The sequence below is a fragment of the Tetrahymena thermophila genome, assembly GCF_000189635.1.
Source record: "Tetrahymena thermophila SB210 genomic scaffold scf_8254747, whole genome shotgun sequence".
Lineage (NCBI taxonomy): Eukaryota > Ciliophora > Oligohymenophorea > Hymenostomatida > Tetrahymenidae > Tetrahymena > Tetrahymena thermophila.
In genome coordinates this window covers 671,390-692,137 of record NW_002476507.1, presented here as the reverse complement: position 1 = coordinate 692,137, position 20,748 = coordinate 671,390, and the positions used below count along the sequence as shown (strand labels likewise).

At 23.4% G+C, this 20,748-nt stretch overlaps 6 protein-coding genes across 6 annotated transcripts; 3 read left to right on the top strand and 3 right to left on the bottom strand. All coding sequences in view use genetic code 6, as the record gives it.

The window, feature by feature from the left end:
* Positions 1-760: 760 nt before the first annotated feature.
* TTHERM_000145549 (hypothetical protein) lies at positions 761-1,147 on the bottom strand (the record flags this gene model as incomplete). Its single annotated transcript, XM_012796358.1, has 1 exon — positions 761-1,147. The coding sequence occupies one exon, from the start codon at positions 1,145-1,147 to the stop codon at positions 761-763; it is 387 nt and encodes a 128-aa protein (XP_012651812.1).
* A 1,427-nt stretch (positions 1,148-2,574) lies between these two features.
* Positions 2,575-7,362, top strand: TTHERM_00145530 (E1-E2 ATPase family protein; the record flags this gene model as incomplete). The annotated part of the gene is made up of 11 exons (XM_001011193.2): positions 2,575-2,711; positions 2,761-3,074; positions 3,220-3,262; positions 3,427-3,875; positions 3,931-4,210; positions 4,261-4,498; positions 4,567-6,111; positions 6,161-6,325; positions 6,387-6,708; positions 6,768-7,084; positions 7,138-7,362. 11 exons carry the CDS (start codon positions 2,575-2,577, stop codon positions 7,360-7,362), a joined length of 4,035 nt encoding a protein of 1,344 aa, XP_001011193.2.
* A 379-nt stretch (positions 7,363-7,741) lies between these two features.
* On the top strand, positions 7,742-9,834 carry TTHERM_000145529 (E1-E2 ATPase family protein; the record flags this gene model as incomplete). The annotated part of the gene is made up of 4 exons (XM_012796357.1): positions 7,742-7,883; positions 7,962-8,154; positions 8,221-8,399; positions 8,654-9,834. The coding sequence occupies 4 exons, from the start codon at positions 7,742-7,744 to the stop codon at positions 9,832-9,834; spliced, it is 1,695 nt and encodes a 564-aa protein (XP_012651811.1).
* Positions 9,835-10,988: 1,154 nt separating this feature from the next.
* TTHERM_00145520 (protein kinase) lies at positions 10,989-12,460 on the top strand (the record flags this gene model as incomplete). The annotated part of the gene is made up of 4 exons (XM_001011192.2): positions 10,989-10,997; positions 11,129-11,290; positions 11,348-11,780; positions 11,931-12,460. The coding sequence occupies 4 exons, from the start codon at positions 10,989-10,991 to the stop codon at positions 12,458-12,460; spliced, it is 1,134 nt and encodes a 377-aa protein (XP_001011192.2).
* Positions 12,461-13,344: 884 nt separating this feature from the next.
* On the bottom strand, positions 13,345-15,030 carry TTHERM_00145510 (Serine/Threonine kinase domain protein; the record flags this gene model as incomplete). Its single annotated transcript, XM_001011191.1, has 4 exons — positions 13,345-14,213; positions 14,305-14,618; positions 14,674-14,738; positions 14,878-15,030. The coding sequence occupies 4 exons, from the start codon at positions 15,028-15,030 to the stop codon at positions 13,345-13,347; spliced, it is 1,401 nt and encodes a 466-aa protein (XP_001011191.1).
* Positions 15,031-15,412: 382 nt separating this feature from the next.
* On the bottom strand, positions 15,413-20,408 carry TTHERM_00145500 (hereditary spastic paraplegia protein strumpellin protein; the record flags this gene model as incomplete). Its single annotated transcript, XM_001011190.3, has 22 exons — positions 15,413-15,481; positions 15,574-15,732; positions 15,791-15,922; positions 15,982-16,116; positions 16,177-16,393; positions 16,445-16,534; positions 16,588-16,714; positions 16,787-16,923; positions 16,988-17,247; positions 17,319-17,423; positions 17,480-17,680; positions 17,739-17,969; positions 18,025-18,405; positions 18,456-18,773; positions 18,841-18,945; positions 18,999-19,162; positions 19,231-19,375; positions 19,473-19,610; positions 19,658-19,737; positions 19,880-19,955; positions 20,085-20,189; positions 20,295-20,408. 22 exons carry the CDS (start codon positions 20,406-20,408, stop codon positions 15,413-15,415), a joined length of 3,489 nt encoding a protein of 1,162 aa, XP_001011190.2.
* Between the last annotated feature and the right edge of the window lie 340 nt (positions 20,409-20,748).

Genomic DNA, 20,748 nt, shown 5'->3' with positions numbered 1-20,748 from the left:
AAAGGATTAAATTATTCATTGCCTATAAAAGAAACCATTTGTTAGTTGAATGCTTAAGAAAAATTAGATAATGTTTTATGGTGCATTTTATTTTATTCTTGGATGTTTTTGCTAGAAGATTGAACTGATTTTTTTGAATTAGATTGTAAGTTAAAAGCATAATTATTAGAATTTGTGGCAGCTGATGTATTTGTGTTAAATTCAGAAACAAATTTATTTGATGCGACTGATTTTTCGATATCTAATACAGTTTTTTTTGGGTCTAAAGGAGATTGATTATCAAATGAGTTCAACTAGATATAAAAATCTTATTTTTTCTTTTTACGAATTTCTTCTATGTCATTAATTTATTTTTAAGAAAGTAGCATAGAAGATAATTTATTTTTTTAACTTTTAAATCCTCTAGAAATTGATTAAGAATTTTCATTTCTTTTGATATTCTATTATAATTGAATACTCAAATTATCTGAATCCTTCCTACCTAAAATTCCGAAATATTACTTATCTGTTTCATTAAAAGGAGTTGCTATGCTACTTCTTGTAGAAAAAGGAATTATTTTGCCATTATTTATATTGTTGTAATTATTATAATTATGCTAACTGTTATCACAGGATGATTGCTTAGGAGATTATAGTTTATGTAAAGATTAAGAGTGGTTCATATTCTTAATCTATCTACTATTTACATCCTATCTGTTAGTATACATTTGTTAAGAATATGATTATGAGAATGGTTATGAAGAATGAATAGGCTATTAATTCAGATTTAACAGCTAGCCTTTATTAGATTCTAACAAATTTTTAAGGGTTATTTTCTATATTGAATTGCTATTTTATTTTGCTCGAGATTGCTACCTAGATAAAGTTTACGACAATCCATGATGAAAACGATTTTTATTGACTTGAATTTATTTATTTGATATTTATTACTCTTAGTTGACAGTTTTTATTTTATCTTCTACTGTATTGCTCTCAGGTATTTATTATACAATATTGTTTATATTATCTATCTGCTTAGATTCTACATCTTAAATTTATGCTAAATTTGAATTCTTTTTATTTGGAAAAGAAAAAGATGTTTGGTGGCCTTTGCTTTTTTAGATCTCAACATTATTTGTAGTCTATTCTTATTTACTGAGCATAACATTTTTATCTATTTTTAATTAATTACTATTATTCGTAGGATCTTTAGTTTTTGGTGACTTTCCCTATTTATTCAATTCCAAATCATCATCATCCTCATATATTGCACATATTTTATTATATTTCGTTTCTAAAAAATCACTCTTAAGGCTACTAATTATATTCTACTTAAGGAGCTTTGTTTCATCACTATCCTTATCTATTTTTCCCTAAGGTATTTACTTATTATTTTATTTTGTACTTATACTCTTTTAATTATTTATGTGATCCATTTCTAGTTTTAATCAGATCTATCTATCTATTTAAAAATACCAAAATTAATAATCAGATATTAAGCAAGTATTATTTGTTAAGCAAGTAAATTAGTTTTAAAATCGTTATTAACAAACAATAATTTTTGTTTCTTAGTATATTAAAGCTTTGAAATAACCAAAATATATTATTAAAAAAATATTATGCTAAAAATTTAAAAAGTAAATTAAAAAAAAAAATAATATTAAAATTCGTATTAAAAAATCAAAATTTTTTTTATTTTAATAATTTAGTTATGAAAAATATAGAATTTATTTATTTGTTTTTTTAACATTCAAAAGTATTTATAGTAAATAGTTAATTTATGATTATGTTCATTTAATTAAAAGCTAAAAACTTTTATTATAATTAATCAAAAATATTCTTAAGAATTGTTTTATCTCTTTATTTTAAACAAATATTCATTTTTATAAATTATCTTTATAAAATTCAAATATTTTTCTATTCTTTATAGTAATCATTTGCTAAAAATTTAGATTTTAATTTATTTCATTGAATTAAATGTTAAAAACACAGAAATTAGTGAATTCTATTAAATATAATTAGAAAGATAATTAATTGTATTATTATTGTGTAATATTGAAATTTTTTTAAGGAAATGTTTTTAAGTTTATAATAATTGAATAGATAATATTACTATAGAAAAAATATATTGAAATATTAAATTAAGTTTTTTTTAATCAAATTTCTAATCTATTTATAGGATTAAGTAAATTAAAAATTAGATTGGAAAAAAATATTTGATTCAAGGATTTATTTTATGATTGATATTAAGATTTGAATAACTATGTTAATTAATTTTTTTATTTTCATTAAAATTATGTAAATTTTGTATCATGAAAATAAATTTATTGCAATTTTTATGAAAAATAAATGGGAAAATAATAAAAATTATTTTTATACAAAAAAAGTATTTTATAAAATTGAATTAAAAGTAAAAAAACTGAATGCAAATTTAAAATAATTCAATTAATTTCTAAAATAGATTTGTAATATCAATCAATCTTTAAATAATAAAAATGGTTTATTTAAATTAATATAGATTAATTAGTAAAGGTAAAAGAAATTTGTAATTGTTCTACAAGCTTGCTTGAGTTCTGAAATTTGACCATCCTTAAAATGTCCAGAAAAATCAAAGAATTTTTTATAATTAAATAAATTTTGTATTTTTTGGAAAAATCTAATTTGTAAAAAATCTAAGTTACTAATATATTTAAATAATATAGAATAAGGATTAATTTCTAAAACTCAAGCAAGTAAAAAAAGTTAAATTTAACAAAAGGAAAATATAATTGAATAAAATAGGGTAATGGATGAGTAAGAATTAAAGATAAATGGGTAAATAAAGATAATAAATTCATAAATAGAAGGTGAGTGCTATATCTAAGAAGTATACGCTCTCAAATAATAATAGTACAAATAGTTCTTAGTAATACTCCTCAACATAATTACTTTTGGAGGCTACTACTTGTTAGAAAACTGGTACGAAAGAAGCCTCTTGAAGCTTAGATACTGCTATACTGATGATATTAAACAAGCCACTCATTTCCTGATAGTTTAGCTAGACAATACGTTTCAGATAGTTAAACGTAATGATATAATGATACCAGAGGAAGAAAGTAATTTATTTTAATAACAAGCAAATCAATTTAAAATATAAATCTCTTAGAAAAAATAGTTAAAAGATAAAAAATATAGAACACCACTAATTTCTATCAAAAATTAGTAAATATTTGATTGTTTTTTATTTTATTAAAATGGTAGATTTTGAGATTCAATTGTAATCAGCAATATCTTTTGATAATAGGTAAAAAGTTATAATTAATTTCATTTCGTTTAATTTTGAACAATTAAATAAACATATCATAAACAAAGGAATAAAATTTATAATTTATTTTTTATAAGGCATTTATTTTTAAAATAATAAAATTTCAACTGTTTTTTTAAATTATTTTGGGTTTATTGTAAAAGGTTTTTGAGATATATCTATAGTGAAGAAGAGAAATACTTTAAATGCATTCACTTTAATTACACTAACTTTTTGGAAAAGAATTAACTAGGAAGAAAGGGATTGAATTAATAACAGCTTTAACTCTTGGAATAGTGCTATGGTAAATGTATCATGTAAATTCCTATACCAAGTTACTGGAGCTATTTGCACAAAGAGTTAATAAATCCCTTCTTTATGTTCTAAATATTCAGTGTGTGCATATGGGCATACGATGATTATTATGCTTTTTGTATAGCAATTACTTTGATTTTGAGCATTTCAACTGCTTCTAACATTTGCTAAATTCGTAGCAACTTAGCTTCTTTCACTAAAATTGCCTTTTATGAGACTGAAATTATGATTAAAAGAGATAAAATTGAAAAATAGACATCTTCTAATATACTCCCAGGAGATTTATTTTACATCAATGGTATAATTTATTAATTTAGTAGGGATAATAGTTATTTATGTGATTTTATTATTAGATTAAATGAAAGTTCCTTGTGATTGCATTTTAATATAAGGCTAGGCACTTGTTAATGAAGCTAGTTTGACAGGTGAGTCCGTTCCAGTTTTAAAATACAATTATGAATTTAATGAAGAAGTAGATAAAAAGTGTATTTTATACGAAGGAACTAGTGTTATATAAATATAAAATAATACTTCTGAACACGGATGCTTAGCTTTAGCTATTAGAACAGGGTTTACTACTCATAGAGGTTAACTAGTAAGATCTATTCTATTTCCTAGACCTCACTCTTTTAAGTATTTTAAATAAATTATTACAATTTTTCAAACTTTCTTTCCAAAAATAGATTTTATGAAGAATCAATCAAATTTTTGAAATTCTTATTTGCTCTCACATTTGTTGCATTTGCTATTCTTCTTCCTAGACTTTATCAAACAATGGAATTGCACTACATAGCTTTGAAGCTAACAGATTTACTTACTGTAACAGTTCCTCCTAGTTTACCTTTTGCATTACAGGTTGGAGTTGTATTTTCTATGTAAATGCTTAAACAAAAAAAAATTTATTGCATAAACTCAGAAAAAGTAATTAATTATTAAGTATTCAAACATAAATTTTATGCTTTTAAATAATATTTTAAATGAATTAACAGGTAGTAGTAGGAGGTAGAGTTGATACAGTAGTTTTTGATAAAACTGGTACTTTAACTGAAGATAGAATGGATTTAAAAGGATTTTTACCTATTGATGATAATGGGAACTTCTTTAAAAATGAACTTGTAAAGGAAGATATTTTGAATGTTTTTTAAAAAGAAAACACTTAGCATATATCCAAGTCAATGTAAATAAGTTTGAATTGTATGGGATCATGCCATTCTATAATGATAAGAAAAAACTAGTAATGTTCTCCAAAGTAAGATGCACTATAAAATAATTATAAGAATCATTTAATTGGTGATCCTATGGAGATATAATTACTTAATATATCAGGATGTAAATTGTATGCTAATGGCGACATTTCCAGTTCATTTGGTTAGTAATTTAAAATAATTAAAACACTTGAATTTTCTAGTGAGAGATAAAAAATGACAGTTATTTGTGAAGACAAATCAGAATTAATCTAAGAAAACAAATTTTTGTATGTATTTTCCAAAGGAGCACCAGAAGCAATACATAAAATTTGCAATAATTACCCAAAAAACTATAATAAAATGCTTGATAAATACACTTAGGAGGGATTAAGAGTTCTTTCACTTGCTTATAAAAAGCTACCATTTTCTTTAATAAGTTAATTCCAGTAAAACAGTTCATAAAATACCGATCAAAACAATTCAAATGTTAATACTAATAATCTATAGCCAGAGTCTATAGAGAGTGAAATGAATTTTTTAGGATTTGTATTTTTCGAGAATCCTTTAAAAGAGGCAACAGCTTAAACACTTTAGTAACTAAAAGAGGCTAAAATAAATATAATAATGGCCACTGGTGATAATCCATAAACTGCTCTTTCAGTAGGAGAGAAATGCCATTTCTTTGACTTTGAGGATAACGTCACTTTTATCAATCTTGCACAATTAGGAAATAACAAAAGACTAACTCTTACTAATAGTAAATTCAATACATACGCAGAAGTATCAGAAGTAGATGAATTAGATGAATACCTTTCAGATGAGCTATCCTCATTTAATTCTACTGATTCTTAAGAAAACAAAGATTAATCTGAGTAACCTTTTGGTAAAGATAAAGAATAACTCAAATTATTAAAATCTTTAAAGCAAGCAGAAGAATTAAATTCATAAGGCAGGCCTAGAGATTTAATAAGCAAAAATGAAAATGATGAAAGAAAAAAACTATCAAATAAGGAATCCAGCTAGGTAGATGATATTGAATTGAAAGATAATATTTTAATTTAGTAAAAATCTAGTGGTAATAAGAGCTAAACAAAAGATATTCTTAATGGCGAGATAAAGTAAAAATGTAAGGTGAATGAAAAACAAGACTAACTTTATATTTGTGACAAAAATTCCACAACTTCCTCATCATAGAAAATTGGAGATGAGTCTATAGATATAGAAAATGATTAGTAACTAAATAAGTAGTCTAATAGTAATAGCAGTGAAGATTTAAAAGAAGAACCTGATAGTTTACATTTGCCAATTTCATAATATGTATTGGACTCATTTATCAGAGAGGCTTTGGTAAAAATTTGATAATTAGAAAATGATTTATTGATTTTTTTTTTTATAGAATTAAAAGTCAGAAGGTTTTGTTATGAATGGAGCTGTTTTTGATGAAATATACTTTAAAGGTGAAATTAACGATTTATCCCTTATGCTATTAGAAAAAACAAGGATTTTTGCTAGAATGAAACCAAACCATAAGACATATTTAGTCGAATTACTTTAAAAAAGAGTAACTAATTAATATAATTTTCATACAAATTAATTTATATCCATATTTTAATAATATTAAGCAAAAGGCTGTGGCAATGGTTGGAGATGGTGCAAACGATTGTGGTGCTTTAAAATAAGCAGATATTGGATTAGCACTTTCTTAATTAGAAGCATCAATTAGTGCTCCTTTTAGTGGTGAATGCATTTCAAATATCATAGAAGTGCTTATTTAGTGCAGGGCAGGACTCAAAACTGCATTTAATAATTTCAATTTTATAGCCATGTACAGTATAGTATAATTTACAACAACAACTATTTTATACTACTGCTTTTCCATGTAATCTGATCTTTAGCTTCTTTACATCGACATCCTTGTTGTTTCTTCCTTAATCTTAACTATGGGTACAACTAATTAATTAAGTAATATAAACAGTAAGTTATAAATTAATTTATTTTAAAAGGTATGACAAGCGCTTCAAATAAACTTTCAATGCAACTTCCAGACCAATCATTGATTTCTTTGAAAAACATGCTTTCTCTTGGTGGTCATACTCTATTAAATATAATTACATAATTGGTAATATTATTCTTGCTATCTAAGCAAAGCTTTTTTGAAGGAATAGAAGCTAATAAGTAGTTTTATGAGAAGGAAGATATCATGACTTGGAATTCCTCGGAGGTTTCTACTCTCTTTCTCTTTTCTAATTTTATCTATTTAGCTTTATCAATATGCTATTCAGATGGAAAGCCATTCAAAAATAACTTCTACACGAATAAAGTAATCAATTATATCAATTTAATATTAATTTTAATCTGTTTCTATTAATAAAGCTTTTTATTTGCAACTTTATGGTACTTTTAGCCTATTGCATTTAAATGTGCTTAGTTCCATCTCTCAATTACTACTATTTCTACATCAACACATCTATGTCTTTTTCTTGGTGTTCATTTATGTGCATAGCAGGTATTGGTTATATACTTTTAAGTTATTTCTATGAGAATACTCTCTTAGGTATAATTTATGCTGCATTATAAAAAAAGACAAAAAAAGAATGAATAATATCAGATAAGATTGCTAGTATAAACATATAATATTGATATTCTTAGGAAAATAATCTTATCATAAGCTATAGTGTTTTATTTGTTTTTTATGTTATAAATAGTATTGAAAAAAACATTTATTAGACATTTTTATGAGAGGAATTTACATTTTATACAATTATTATTATTTTAAATGTTTAAACTCCAAATCATACTTACATAAAATATTATTTTATGAAGTAGATTTAAGTAAAATAAAGATTTGGAAAAGCTAAAAAAATAAATAATTTTAGAAAAAAAAATACATGAGTTAAAAAGAAAGTATAATTATAATGTTTTTGTATTTTATTATTGTTGATTTTAATTTGGCTAATAATACACTTTTTAAGTTTTCATGGAAGCTCTTGAATTTTAGAGTTCTGCAAAGGATTCAATATTAAAATTAAAAATTTACCGCTTGCTTGTAGGATTTTTTGTAGGGATTTCATTAAGTTGTTCCCATTAAATTCTAAACTGGCTACTATCTCTAATTTCTTGTAAATATCATAAAATCATTTGTTTAATTACATTATTAGTTCTAATTACTTATTTTAAAATATTTCAAATATCAATAGCAAATAGCGAAGGAAACTCTATTTAAAATTTAGTTTATTATCTGCTTGAAGCTTTCTTCTTTGTTTCAGCTGCTCCGCTTGCAATTATGAGTGATAATGTCCTTATTATTTCTGCATGCCTTCTTGTTTAATTGATGTTTTACATAATTGTCATTGCAGCTTTATAATTCTTCGCATCAAATATCTTCTTGCAGTAAATTTTTTATCTCTTACAATTAGACAAAAGGAAGGAAAATATATTATTTTTAATAAATAAAAGATATTTCATTACTATATTTTTTGCCTTAAGTAGGTCTATTCTCTTTGGTAGACTTCTAGTTATGATGAAAAATTGGTATAGTAATAAAAAGCTAGTACTTTGTGTTGGTTTAACCTACTTCTTAAATGAATTTTTCAGTATACTAACAGTTTATTGGGACCAAGGAATTGCAAATTAAGGTATATGATATTTGTGTTATTATTTTTTCATTTTATTATAGATTTAAATAATAACATAAATTAAAATTTTGTATTGCTCATTTTAAATAAATGATTTGAAGATTCGCTTTAAAAAGTAGTGTTAATTATGAAGGCTTTAAAATGTTAATTTAAAATTAATGTTTTAGATTTTGTGAATTAAAAAAATTTTTTAGCTTAAATATTTTAAATATTTTAACTTCAAAATTAATTTATTACTTTTAAATTTATATTAGAAATAAATGATGTTAAAGACAGAATTATGTTTATTTGTTTACTACTTAGTACAATATTAGGTTTAATTATCCAGGGTAAACCTAGTATTATGGGGTTAAGTATTGTTAATGAAGATGATGAAGGCTAGTAAGATCAGAGTGAAGCTAATTAAGAATAGAAAAAGGAAAAACATTAGAATTAATAAGGAGGAATTATTTAAAATGTTTGGGGACTGAACTAATCATTTGTTAAAAAAGTTTATGAAGATGATAACGATGCTCCAAAAATAAATTTTTTTAAATAGCTACCATAACTAAAACATCTGCTTTTCTTTTTTATATCTTCCATTTGCTTAAAATTATTTGATTGGTACACAAGAAATTAATTGTTAGGATCACTTTAGCCATTTATTGATCAATAAGATTTCAGTAAATATATCTTTTATTTAGGAATGTTCGGATTGGGAGGTATAGGTGGGATAGTTGCTCTTGGAATAATACTTGATGTCCGTAACCAAGAATTTACACTAAGAATGGCTATTTGCAGTGCTATAGGATTATCAATTTCCTATATTTCTTCATTGCTTTACTATTATGGTATAATTCCTTAATTAGCTTATGAAATACTTGTTGGAGCCTTTGAATTTAGCTTTTACTGCACCTATTAGGTTGGAGTACCTATTGTTTTGGTTTTTGATCTATTGAGATATGGTGATTTTTCATATTTAATTATTCCTATATTCTCTGCTTTAGATAGGATAGTAAATGCACTGTTTAATATATTTAATAAAGAACCATAAAATTGGACGGATTCAAGCACTGTGGTATAACCATTGTGCATATCTTTGATGTTTTTAAGCTTGATGATTTAATATCTAAAGGATAGACAGCGCTCCTCTAAAAATTTTTAGGAATAACTTGATGAGGACGATGAAGATGAAGTTTAAGGAAAAAATACCAACAATTTACTTTCAGAAATATTAGAAGATAGAAAAGGTGATGGTGATTAATCCAATCTCAATCGAAGCACTTCTAAGAATCTTACAAAAAACAATTTTAAAATCTAAATATCCAGTGACGATGCTTTGAGCTAAGATATTCACGAGCACTAATTTAAGAATAGTTTGGAACAAGATACTAAATTTGTGATTGAAAAAAGAAATGTTTCGTTGAAGGATAATATTTCTTCTGATTTTGAATGAACCACAAAAATTTTACCTTTTGAGAACAAAATGATTGGAATGTAACATTGTGATAATTTCATCTCAGAATTAATAAAAAAATAACGTATTAAATAAACTTTTTATAAAAATGTATAATATTATTTTCCATTTTCAAATAGACTGAAAAGTGATTTTATTCGTTGATATGATTAATTTGCATTTTTACTAGCTGGATTTTGACAAAATTAATAAAATTTGTGGCATTTTTTAAGTATTCTATAAATAATATTTTTTTCTGGTAAAAATCAAATAAACCTTATAAATCACAAATTTTACATTATTAATAAAGTAGTGTCTGTATGTATGTAGCCTTATATATGTATAAAATTAAATTTTTAGGCTAAAGGTATTTATTAAATATTCAATACCAACTTTTTACATTTTTAAAAGATATTGTTTTAGATTTGTCATTAACTCAATATTTTTTACTGAACATGTTAATGGGTATCATCAGTTTTAAATATATCGATGCTTTTATAAAGCAATTTTAGATATAAGCAGCAAATATCAATAGTAGTACGGATACACATTTATAGAGGAGTAAATTAAATTTAGATTAAATTAAACAATTAATCAATCAATTAATTCATGCAAACAAACCTTAATGAAAAAATAATTTGTTTTGAAAATAAAAATTTAGTTATAATGTAGATTCAGTTTTATTACTTAAGTAATTTTATTAAATTTAATTAACGATACATAAACAGATCATTTATGAAGGGAATTCAAAATTTTTGCTTTAATGTGTTAGATTTTCTTTACATTTTAAAAATATATCATTTAGTTTGATCTTACTTTTTAATTAAAAGAGGGAGATGGAAGAAAGAAATTATGAGAGTTAATAAAGAAAAGATAATAATTAATAATACAACAATTACAATTTCTGTCTAGCTTTTCCTCTGATATTTATTTATTCAATAAAAACCTTAACTTGATAGATAGAAATTAAAAATTTGAAATCTGCTAAAAAGTTAATCAACTTGATTATAATTAAATCATAAAACAAACAAAAAATTAGTTTCAAGTCATTTGATAAATAAAAAAATTATTAATTTTAAGCAAACTGATCCAAATCTTTACCTGAATATTATTTAAAAATAACATAATTATTTAAAATAATAAATAACACTAAAATGCAACAAGTAAATATTTACGTTAATTTATTTATTTTAAAATAGCCAATTCATCTTGAAGATATTTAAAATTTTCATGCTAAAAAACCATTAAATAATTTACTTAATTTTATCAATCAATAACTAATTTTTATAAATAGAAAACACTATTACAGATTTTGCAGTAGAACTTAGAGTTAGAGTGTTTCTAAAAATTTAAGCTATTTAAAAATATTTGCTCTTAAATATTGCTAATTCATTATTAGAATAAAGCTTACAAATATCTTTGCCCTGAAAACATCTTTGTTGATGACAATATGAATGTAAGATTACATTTTATAATAATTTTTTATAAAGCTTGATGAAATAATTATTTGTAGGTAACTCTGAGAGAATTTAATGATGACTCTAATGTTTAAAGTGAGCACTAAGACTGGCTTTTTTAAAGTCCTGAACTATAAATGTCATTTAAAGATTCTTAAAATAGCTCAATTACATAAAAAACTGACATCTGGTCTATAGGGTTGTTACTTAATGTTGTTTTTACTTTGAAAAATTTAATTTCAATGAGAGGAAGGATAGGTTTTTCTAAAAATTCAGAATATTTTTTCGAAATAATTCCCATATGCATGAAAATAAAACCTGAAGATCGTCCTAGTTGCTTTGAATTAGTATCCTTTTTAGAAGATTTTGAAAATAAATACTTAAAATTGCATCTAAATGAAATGAAATAAGCTCATGAAAGCTTTAAAAGAGAAAGATAAATTTCTTCAACAATTAAAATATAGAAATTAGATCTCATAGAAAATGATGGTATTTTTTATTTTTATTTCTATTAATTGATTTGAAAATATCTTAATTTTTTTAAATTACAGATAATTTTTAATTTAAATTTATTATTCTTATTTATATTTTTGTTTTAAAAGATAAAACTATATATTTTTTTTCATAATTAAAAAAAAGACGAGTTAGAAATTAGAGGAAATAATATTGAGTTAGAAGATTTAAAGTTAGAATATAAAAATTTTTCTTTTCATGCCAAATCAAAGAATAGTAATGAACACTTGTATCTTTAAATATAAGATAGACCTTTGAAGCTTAGTTAAAATAAAATTATTAAAGTTGATGATTATGAGATTCAAGTATCCAACTTAGATAATTAAGAAGGAATAATTACATTAAAAACTACTTAAGAAAATGTTTCGTTTGAAAGCTCTTTTAAAATCTAAAATGGTCAATATATAACTATTGGTCCAGACCAGGATGATCAAATCCATCTATTTGGTTTAAATAATGATAGTTCACTAAAAATTGAAAAATTGATAGATGGGTTTTATATTGTATAATAAAGTAGCTTAACTGATAGCAGTAGTAGTCTAAGCTCAACTGACAGTGGAAGAGTTTACTTAAAACTTGAACATGATACTCCTATCTAAAATCAAAGCATCATTTGCAGTGAAACTCAAAGATATTTTATTAAATAAATTTGCTGACTTAACAATACGTACAATAGCTGCTTTATAATAAAATAAAAAACTACTATAATAAATTATTTATATAACTTAACTATTAAAAACTAAAAACTAAAATAATTAAATAATTTAGTTAATAAAATTATTTTACTGTAATTTATTTGTTCATTTATTTTTATTTTTTATTTTCAATTCATTTAAACCATATATGAACTGATCATGTTGACCAAAAAATTAAAATTTTATGTTTTATTGCAATAATTAAATAATAAAAATTTTTAGCAATTTAAATTTTTGGATATATTATTTTGATAGAAATATTTTTTAAAAATAATAAAATAATACAACAATTTACTATTTAAAAAATGCTTGATCACTGATACTGAGTGATCAAGCAAATAATTTAAAATGGAATCTTAAATAACAAAAATTAATTTATTATTTATTTATATTTTAAGTAGTACGTGGAAACAAACAAATTTATAAAAATTACAAAAACTCTGCTAAAAATATAAAATTGAGAATTTATCAGAGTTGGCAATTTGATTTTTGTAAAGATTTACAACATTGATTATATATTTATAAATTTTCTTCATATATTTTTATTTACTTTAAAAATTAATTATTTATTATATTATTTAGCTAATTATTTATTTATTTATTTTTTGGTTTATTTATGATAATAAAAATTCACAAAAGATTTAAAAATATAATGAAAAATACTTACGCATATTTATTTACATATTAAGTAAATTTTTAATCTATTATTAAAATATTTAATTTTTATCCTTCCTGTATTATGTATTTAGTTGCCTAATTTTTTATTGCTGATTATTTTTGTAATTTTTTTTTATTATTGATTGACAGATAGATAGATATATATTATGGTATTGACTAAATTTTACTCAAAATATTGAACATTCTCCTTTTTCTTTTTTACCTTTTCCATCTTTCTAGCTAGCTTATTTTGGTTATACAGCTGCATTATTGCTATATTACTACTATTGTGCCTATTATTAATTATATTGTTATTGCATCTGATAATTGTTTTATTGCTGATTGTATTACTGTTATTGAATATTATTTCCCTACTTTAATTATTATTGTTATTGTTAAATTTGCTATTGTTGCTACTAGTAGTTTCCTTTGTAATTATTCTGATTTTATCCATAATACTAATTTTAAGGATAATACTGTTATTATGGAGCTTATCCAAATTAGTTTTGACCTTAGGGTTATTGCTACTAGTAATAATTGCTAATTTCATTTTCCTCTCCTTTGTCAGATGTGTCATCTGGCATATTATCTTTTGAATCATCGGATTCTTGGTTTTCTTTAATAAACTAATCTTCATTTGGAATTAACTCAACTGTAATTGGTATTTTAGCAGTAAATGTAGGGTTGCGGCTACTTAATGGAATAAGTATCCAATCATATACATAATCAAACTAATATCCTTCCTTTACAAACCTTTCTTTGAATATCTTTTTTAAATATGTGTAATCGGGTTTATCTTCAAATTTTAAATTTCTGCAATAGTTAATGTAAATTGCAAACTCAGGTGGAAGTCCTTTGCAAAGTTCTTCAACAGGAATGCTGGTTTTCATTTCTAAAATCATCTGTTATTTTTAATCACGTGAATTCGTTTTAATTCCTTACCAAGGTAAACTTCCTTTTAAGAAATAAATAAGTATGTAGCCTAAACTCTCCAAATCATCTCTTCTACTTTACTCATATCCTTTATGAGCATTTAAACTTGCATACCTGCATGTACCTATAATTAAAAATTATTAACATAATTTTCAAAGTTTAAAGCCATTTTATAGGTTTAAAAGGATTAGATAATATCATAACGAAAGAAATACCTATTAATGGTTTTTTATCTCTGAATTGAATATGCTCATGAGTTCTTGAATCTCTATATCTCTTAGACAATCCGAAATCAATAGTAAATATATTTTTAGACTTTTTGCCTAATCCAACAAGGAAATTTTCTGGCTTCATATCTCTATGAACGTAAGTTTTAAAGTGAATATATTCTAGATTTGAAATTATCTAATCAGCAATCATCAAAGTTGTTTTCAATGATAGCTTCTTGTTACATAAATTAAATAACTCTTCCATATTTTAGCCTAGTAGTTCCATTACAAGAAAGTTATAATCTCCTTCTTAACCACACCTATAATTACAAAGTTTAATTTTTAATTGTCTATTGAATTTTATAGTATAGTTACCAATGCATATTTGGAATTCCTATACCTCCTTATAGGTTTTACATGATTTTACCTTCATAAAGAAGCTGTTTTAATTTATAAAAATAACAATTTAAGTATTTAAAATATAAAAGCTAGTAAATTGAAATATTTGTAATAATTTTGAGTTATGCTTAGCTTTTATTTGCATATTAATTAAAATAGATTTAATTTCATTAAAATTACTTAAGGGTGTCTACTTTTAATTTCTTCCATCTTGACTGCTACTTCAGTATTTGTCTAAACGTTTTTGGCTAAGTATATAGATCCAAAGGAACCTGTTCCTATTCTTGATCCTAATTTATAACGCCCACAAACTCTTACTTCAACTATACTCATTTATTTTGTTCAAATATACTTTTATTAATAGAAAATAAACAGAATAATATTTTTATTTTTATTATTAACAAACAAAACCTTATTTGCTTATTTAAAATTTCTCTACCAATTTATTTCTAATTAAAGAAAATTTAAAATAAGTTAAAAAAAAAAATATTGTTAAGCAAATTATTGATTTAACTCAAACCTAAGAAATGATGTTTGCTTTAAATTATTGATGCAAAATAAAACTATAAAAATAAAAATTATTTCTTACAAATTTTAATATTTATTTTAAAACAATGATAATCAAATATAAAAATAAATTTTAACAACAATTTTTTAATAAAATTTTTCTGAATTATGTTTTATTTGTTACTTATATATATTTATATTTATAATATCACATTTTTTTATCATCCTTGTATTCATTTACTAGCTAGATGGGAACAATAGGATCTATTGGGAATTCCTAATTAAATTAAAATAATTATGTTGATTTTCATTATGAAAAATATTTAGATTTTAAAAATTGTTTTAAAAAAGATCAAAAATATTATTTACTCTTGGAACATTTTCAGAGAACATTGAATATTCTTCGTATATTTTCATAATTATAACCAAATCTACAACAAAGTCACTGTTTTTAGCTGCATCCTTAGTATTTTGCATAAAATTAAAGCTAGACTTTATGAAATAACCTATAAGCCCAGTAAATATTTCCTAAAATATAACAGAAGTTTAAGAATATCTTTTTAAAATTATAATATCAATTAATTACCTAAACAGATGGATGGAATTAATTCATAAATACAATTATGCCATTTAGTAAGTAATTAGGCTCTAAATTAATCCTTTCTGATTTTTTAGCGATCAAGCTTTTTAGTTAGTAACTATAATCCATCAAATTTATCTAAATTTTTAAAAATAAAAAAATATTTTAATGCTTAATCTAACTTATTGTAAAACTACATTATTAAGCACAAGACCAAGCATCATTAATGAAAGTCCTTCAATTGGTTCTGTAGTTAAATAAACCTTCTTAATTGGGTCACTTATACCTACATAGCTGAAAAGTTTTGTTGTATCAAACAATAATTCGTTTTACTAATTAAAAAATATATGATTTTTTAATATTAGTTAATTATCAAATATGTTAATAAATACCTTTTCTTATGCTTCAACTGTGTTCATAGCCTCTGTTGTAGGTCTATTTAATATATCGTTTATGATAGAATCATTTAAAGTTTCAAGTGATAAAAAGAGTCTGTTTGAACCAACTTTAGCCTTTATTTGCAATTACAAGCAAATAAGTCTTCTAAGAAGAACCATCTGCCCAATTTTTAATATTTTATCTTAGATTGCATTTGAAATTTGTTTAAATCTATTTTTGATAAAATATTATAGAATCAAAATTGAGAAATAAAATTAATACATTTTTTTTGTGCTCTAGATTTGCTTATCAAACTTTTCAGTGAACTGATTTAAATCTTTGATACTTTGAATTAATTCAGCAAGCTCAGCCCTAAAGAATAATAGAAATTTATATTTTTATCATAAATATTAAATTCAAATTACTTTGTTTCAGTGTTTAATTCTTTTTTAATCTAACGAATAACAGTTTTTATTTGAGAAGCAATCATAAATGAGAACAATTGATCTAATCCATTTAATCCACCTACACCAACACATCTGTAAAGTAAGTCTAAAATATATAGGTAAAATAATAGATAAATAAATATTCATTATAAATTTAAATTATATAAGTAATTTATACCCATAGTTTTTAGACTAATAATTTCTGTTCCTTTAGAATAGTGATAAAAACCTAAATTCTATTCAACGTAAACACATTATCTATAATCAGTGATTCTCATCAATTCTCTTAATAGTCTACCCATAAAGTTAACTGATCTATTTTTATATATAAGAGTAGAAACATTTTAACAAGCTAGATATAGAAAATTTAATTAATTACCCTTGCTTTTCCATAACGCTTTTATCAGGCATAGGAATATCATCATCATAAAGCAGTTCTTCATAGTCAAGCTTATTAGTAACAAATGCAATTTATTCCATATCTATGTAAGTTAAAATTAATCTATCAAACTCTTCATGGAATATCTTCAAACCAAAGTTTCCAATAAAATCCTAAATATATTCAAGTGCTCTTTTAAATCCTGAGAGATGCTCTGCTAGATTAAAAAGGGTAGTCTAGAATTAAGTGATGTCGCTATTCTATAATAAATTTAATAATAATTATTCTATCAAAATATTTCTATGAGCTTGATAAAAGAAAAGATAATTACACTTTGGAAGATAAGTCTTTAATCTAGTTGTTTACAGATGCATTTAATAAGCTCTTTTCTGATACCATCATCTAAAATTTCTTTTGGATTAATTTCTATAACACCCTTTTATAAAATTAGAAAATTTTATAACTTAAAATTTAACTATATTTAAATAATACAATTAAGTATTTTTCCATAGAGAGAATAGATTCTGTAAATAAGGAAATTTTATATGTGTAGTCAGCCATCTTAGATCTATCTTCAGGTTATAAATATTCTTTAAGTTCTTCCTTCTTTAGTTTAGGAGGTAGTTTCTTCATACTATTTGTAAGCAAATTTATGATGTTTTGGAGGATATCAAATACACTAATAGGTATGATCTTTATTAAAAAAATTTACATGAGAAACCAAAAAAAATAATATAAATCAACAATATACCTAAAGGACGTTTTTAACAAATTTAATGAGTAAGCCAGAGTAAAATTTAGATACACTGACCAAATCATCACTTTCGGATTGGACTATTCTAACCATAGGTGTATTAAGAATAGATGAAAGTTTCATAAAAGTAGTCTTTAAAAGTAAAGAAAGCTATGGATTCTTTTTAATTTTATCTTGCATGTTTGTAACATATATACCCTGTAAGGATTGCCATGAATATGTGATATCCTATTATTTTAAATATGTAAAGCTTTGTAGTTAAATATCAAATAAGTAATTATACTGATATTAAATCTATGTGAGTTAGGTATTCTTCTTAAATATTGACTATTCTAACCATACGTTTTAAATCCTTCTTTGTATCTAGTAAGTACTATTTAATTTGAATGTTTTCAGACATTACATTATATTGCTCTATATCATCCAAAGCTTCTGTTAGCTATTTAATCTTTCTTCCTGCATAAGTAATATCTTCAAAGGATAGCCTTTCAATTTAGTTTTTCATTTCAGTAAACCATGCTTCAAAACTTTTATTTGCCTAAATTTCTTAAAGAGTGGAAGAACCTCCAAAGTAATTGGTTAATTCCTCCATTCTTTTGCAGCATCTCTTCTTATCTTAATCCCATCTGGGTACTTTTGTATCAATGAGGTTTTTCAAAGATGTCTGATTAAATTTTATAAATTAAATTTTTTTACTAATTAATTTTAAATTACTTTAAGCTTTTCCTCAAACTTTGAACTTAACAGTAAAAGTTGCAATATATCTTTTTAGCTGATTTTGTCACATATAGCTTTTGCTTTTTTGTTAGTGGTATTTTTATGCAACATCAACCATCTCACTGTGATATTACACTCTCTAAGACAAGAGAGTAGATTCTAAATCTTATCAAGGACGTACTCTTCATTGAGGACTCCATCATTCAAATATTCTTTACATTTTAGATAGGCTTTTGAAAGATTTTCTTGAAAATATTTAACTAATTATGGTATATATTCTAAATCAAAAATAAATCCTAAAGCTTCTTTTGCGGCCTATAAGGGTTAAAAAATATTTAATTTATTAATATTTTAAGTAATGTGTTAAAAAGTAAATCTGTACATTATAACGAGCCCACTCACTAGTAAGGTCAACTGTGTAACCAAGATAAAAAGCTATAACCCAATTATCATAAAAGTGCTTATCGACTATTTCTCTCATTAATTACTAATATTTCAATAAATTTATAAATAAAATTATTTTTAAAGGAATTCACATACTTTTTTAGAGTTAAGAGTATCATGTACAAAATAGAGAAGCACATAAGCCATACTTGCTTGGGCAGCATATGCAAAACTTCTATGATCTTTATCAGGATAGGCAGTTTTATGCTTGTAGATATCTTATTCTTTGATTTAGTATAATATCTAATCTATCAACTCATCTTTATTATTAATAAAATATTAAGAAAAGTAATTAGCCTGTGTATTCTTCATTAAGTTAATTTAATACTCTTAAATGGGAATCTATCGAATAAAAAATCTGGATATTCAAGAGGTCTTTTTTCTTCTCCATTATTATATATTGCTGGTAAGTAACCTGTGTTAGCTGTAAGCTTTATGACTTAATTTATATTTTCTTGAGCTGATTATCCACCCTAAAATTTTTAATTAAAAATCCATTAATAATGTATTTGAATAACTCAATAAGAAAATAATGTCAAAATTATTTTAAAAATATTAATTGATTATTACTGAATATCTGTAGAATGCGATAACAATACGTTCTCTAACAGGACCAATAATAAGTCTTTCCATAAGCAAAAGCATGCAACCAAACAAATAAAAGGCTTCTGTGATTAATTTTTTGCCTTCTGGATCTTACAATATAACCTAAAAAACATATTAATATAAATATCTATTTATTTATTTTAATTTACCTCAAAACTATATTAGATATAGATGGCCTCTTAAACTTGCTCAATAAAAACGTTCAAATCTTTATGATAGAGATAAATACCTTTTTTAAAAATAAATTTTTTAGACATATAAAATGTTGATGTTAATAATGAATTTTATTAAAATTGTTTTGATATTTAAGCTTAATTTTGTAAGAAAATATTCTTTTATATCATCAATGTAATAAAATACTAAATCTTTACTCTCAAAAAGAATATAGAAACGCTGCAGCAATTCCATATAATTGCTTTTAAATAATTCATCTAAATCTACAAGATCCTAATTTATTTTTAAAATAATTATCGTCATTCAAGGTTCATAATTACAATAAAGCAAATTATTTATTTATGATTCATTCAATCCATGTTTAATGTTTTTTTTTCATAATAAAATTGAGTAATATATTACAGGATTTTTTTGGATAACATCTTCATATGTATCAATGTTTTTAAAGTAATCAAAATCAAATAATATATTCTTATATCTAGATGTCTATGAATTCTCATAAAAGACCTATTTTTATTATAATACAAAGTGAATTAAATTAGCTTTTCTGCGGCTTTCCAAATAATAAATAAAATTTATTCTCAATATGTAGGAGATCAATCAATTTATTACTTTTGGAATATTTTCAGAAAGTCTTTGCATTTCTGCTAAAATTGTTGAACCTCTTGCTACTAATTTCAACAAATTCTAACCGCAAGTGTTAGTTGGATCTAAGAAATTAACCATTTAACTCTCTGCTTTTTTATAAGATACCTTTTTTATTTATTTATTGGCTAGTTTATTTTTTGTATAAGATTAAATTCTGATACTAAAATTTCTTTATCTTTATTCATTAAAATTAATATAAAAATATTAGACCAAGAAAGGCTTAATAATATCTAATACTATCAATTCTTTTTATTTGAATACAAATTAATAGCACCTGATATTATAGATATTATGAATGATATCTAATAAAGATTTAGAAAATTATTGATATACTCCTCTTTTTTTTTTACTCTTTCCTAATAATATTAGGTTGCCTGCTCAAATAAATACTTACCAAAAATTATATTTTATGGCAAAT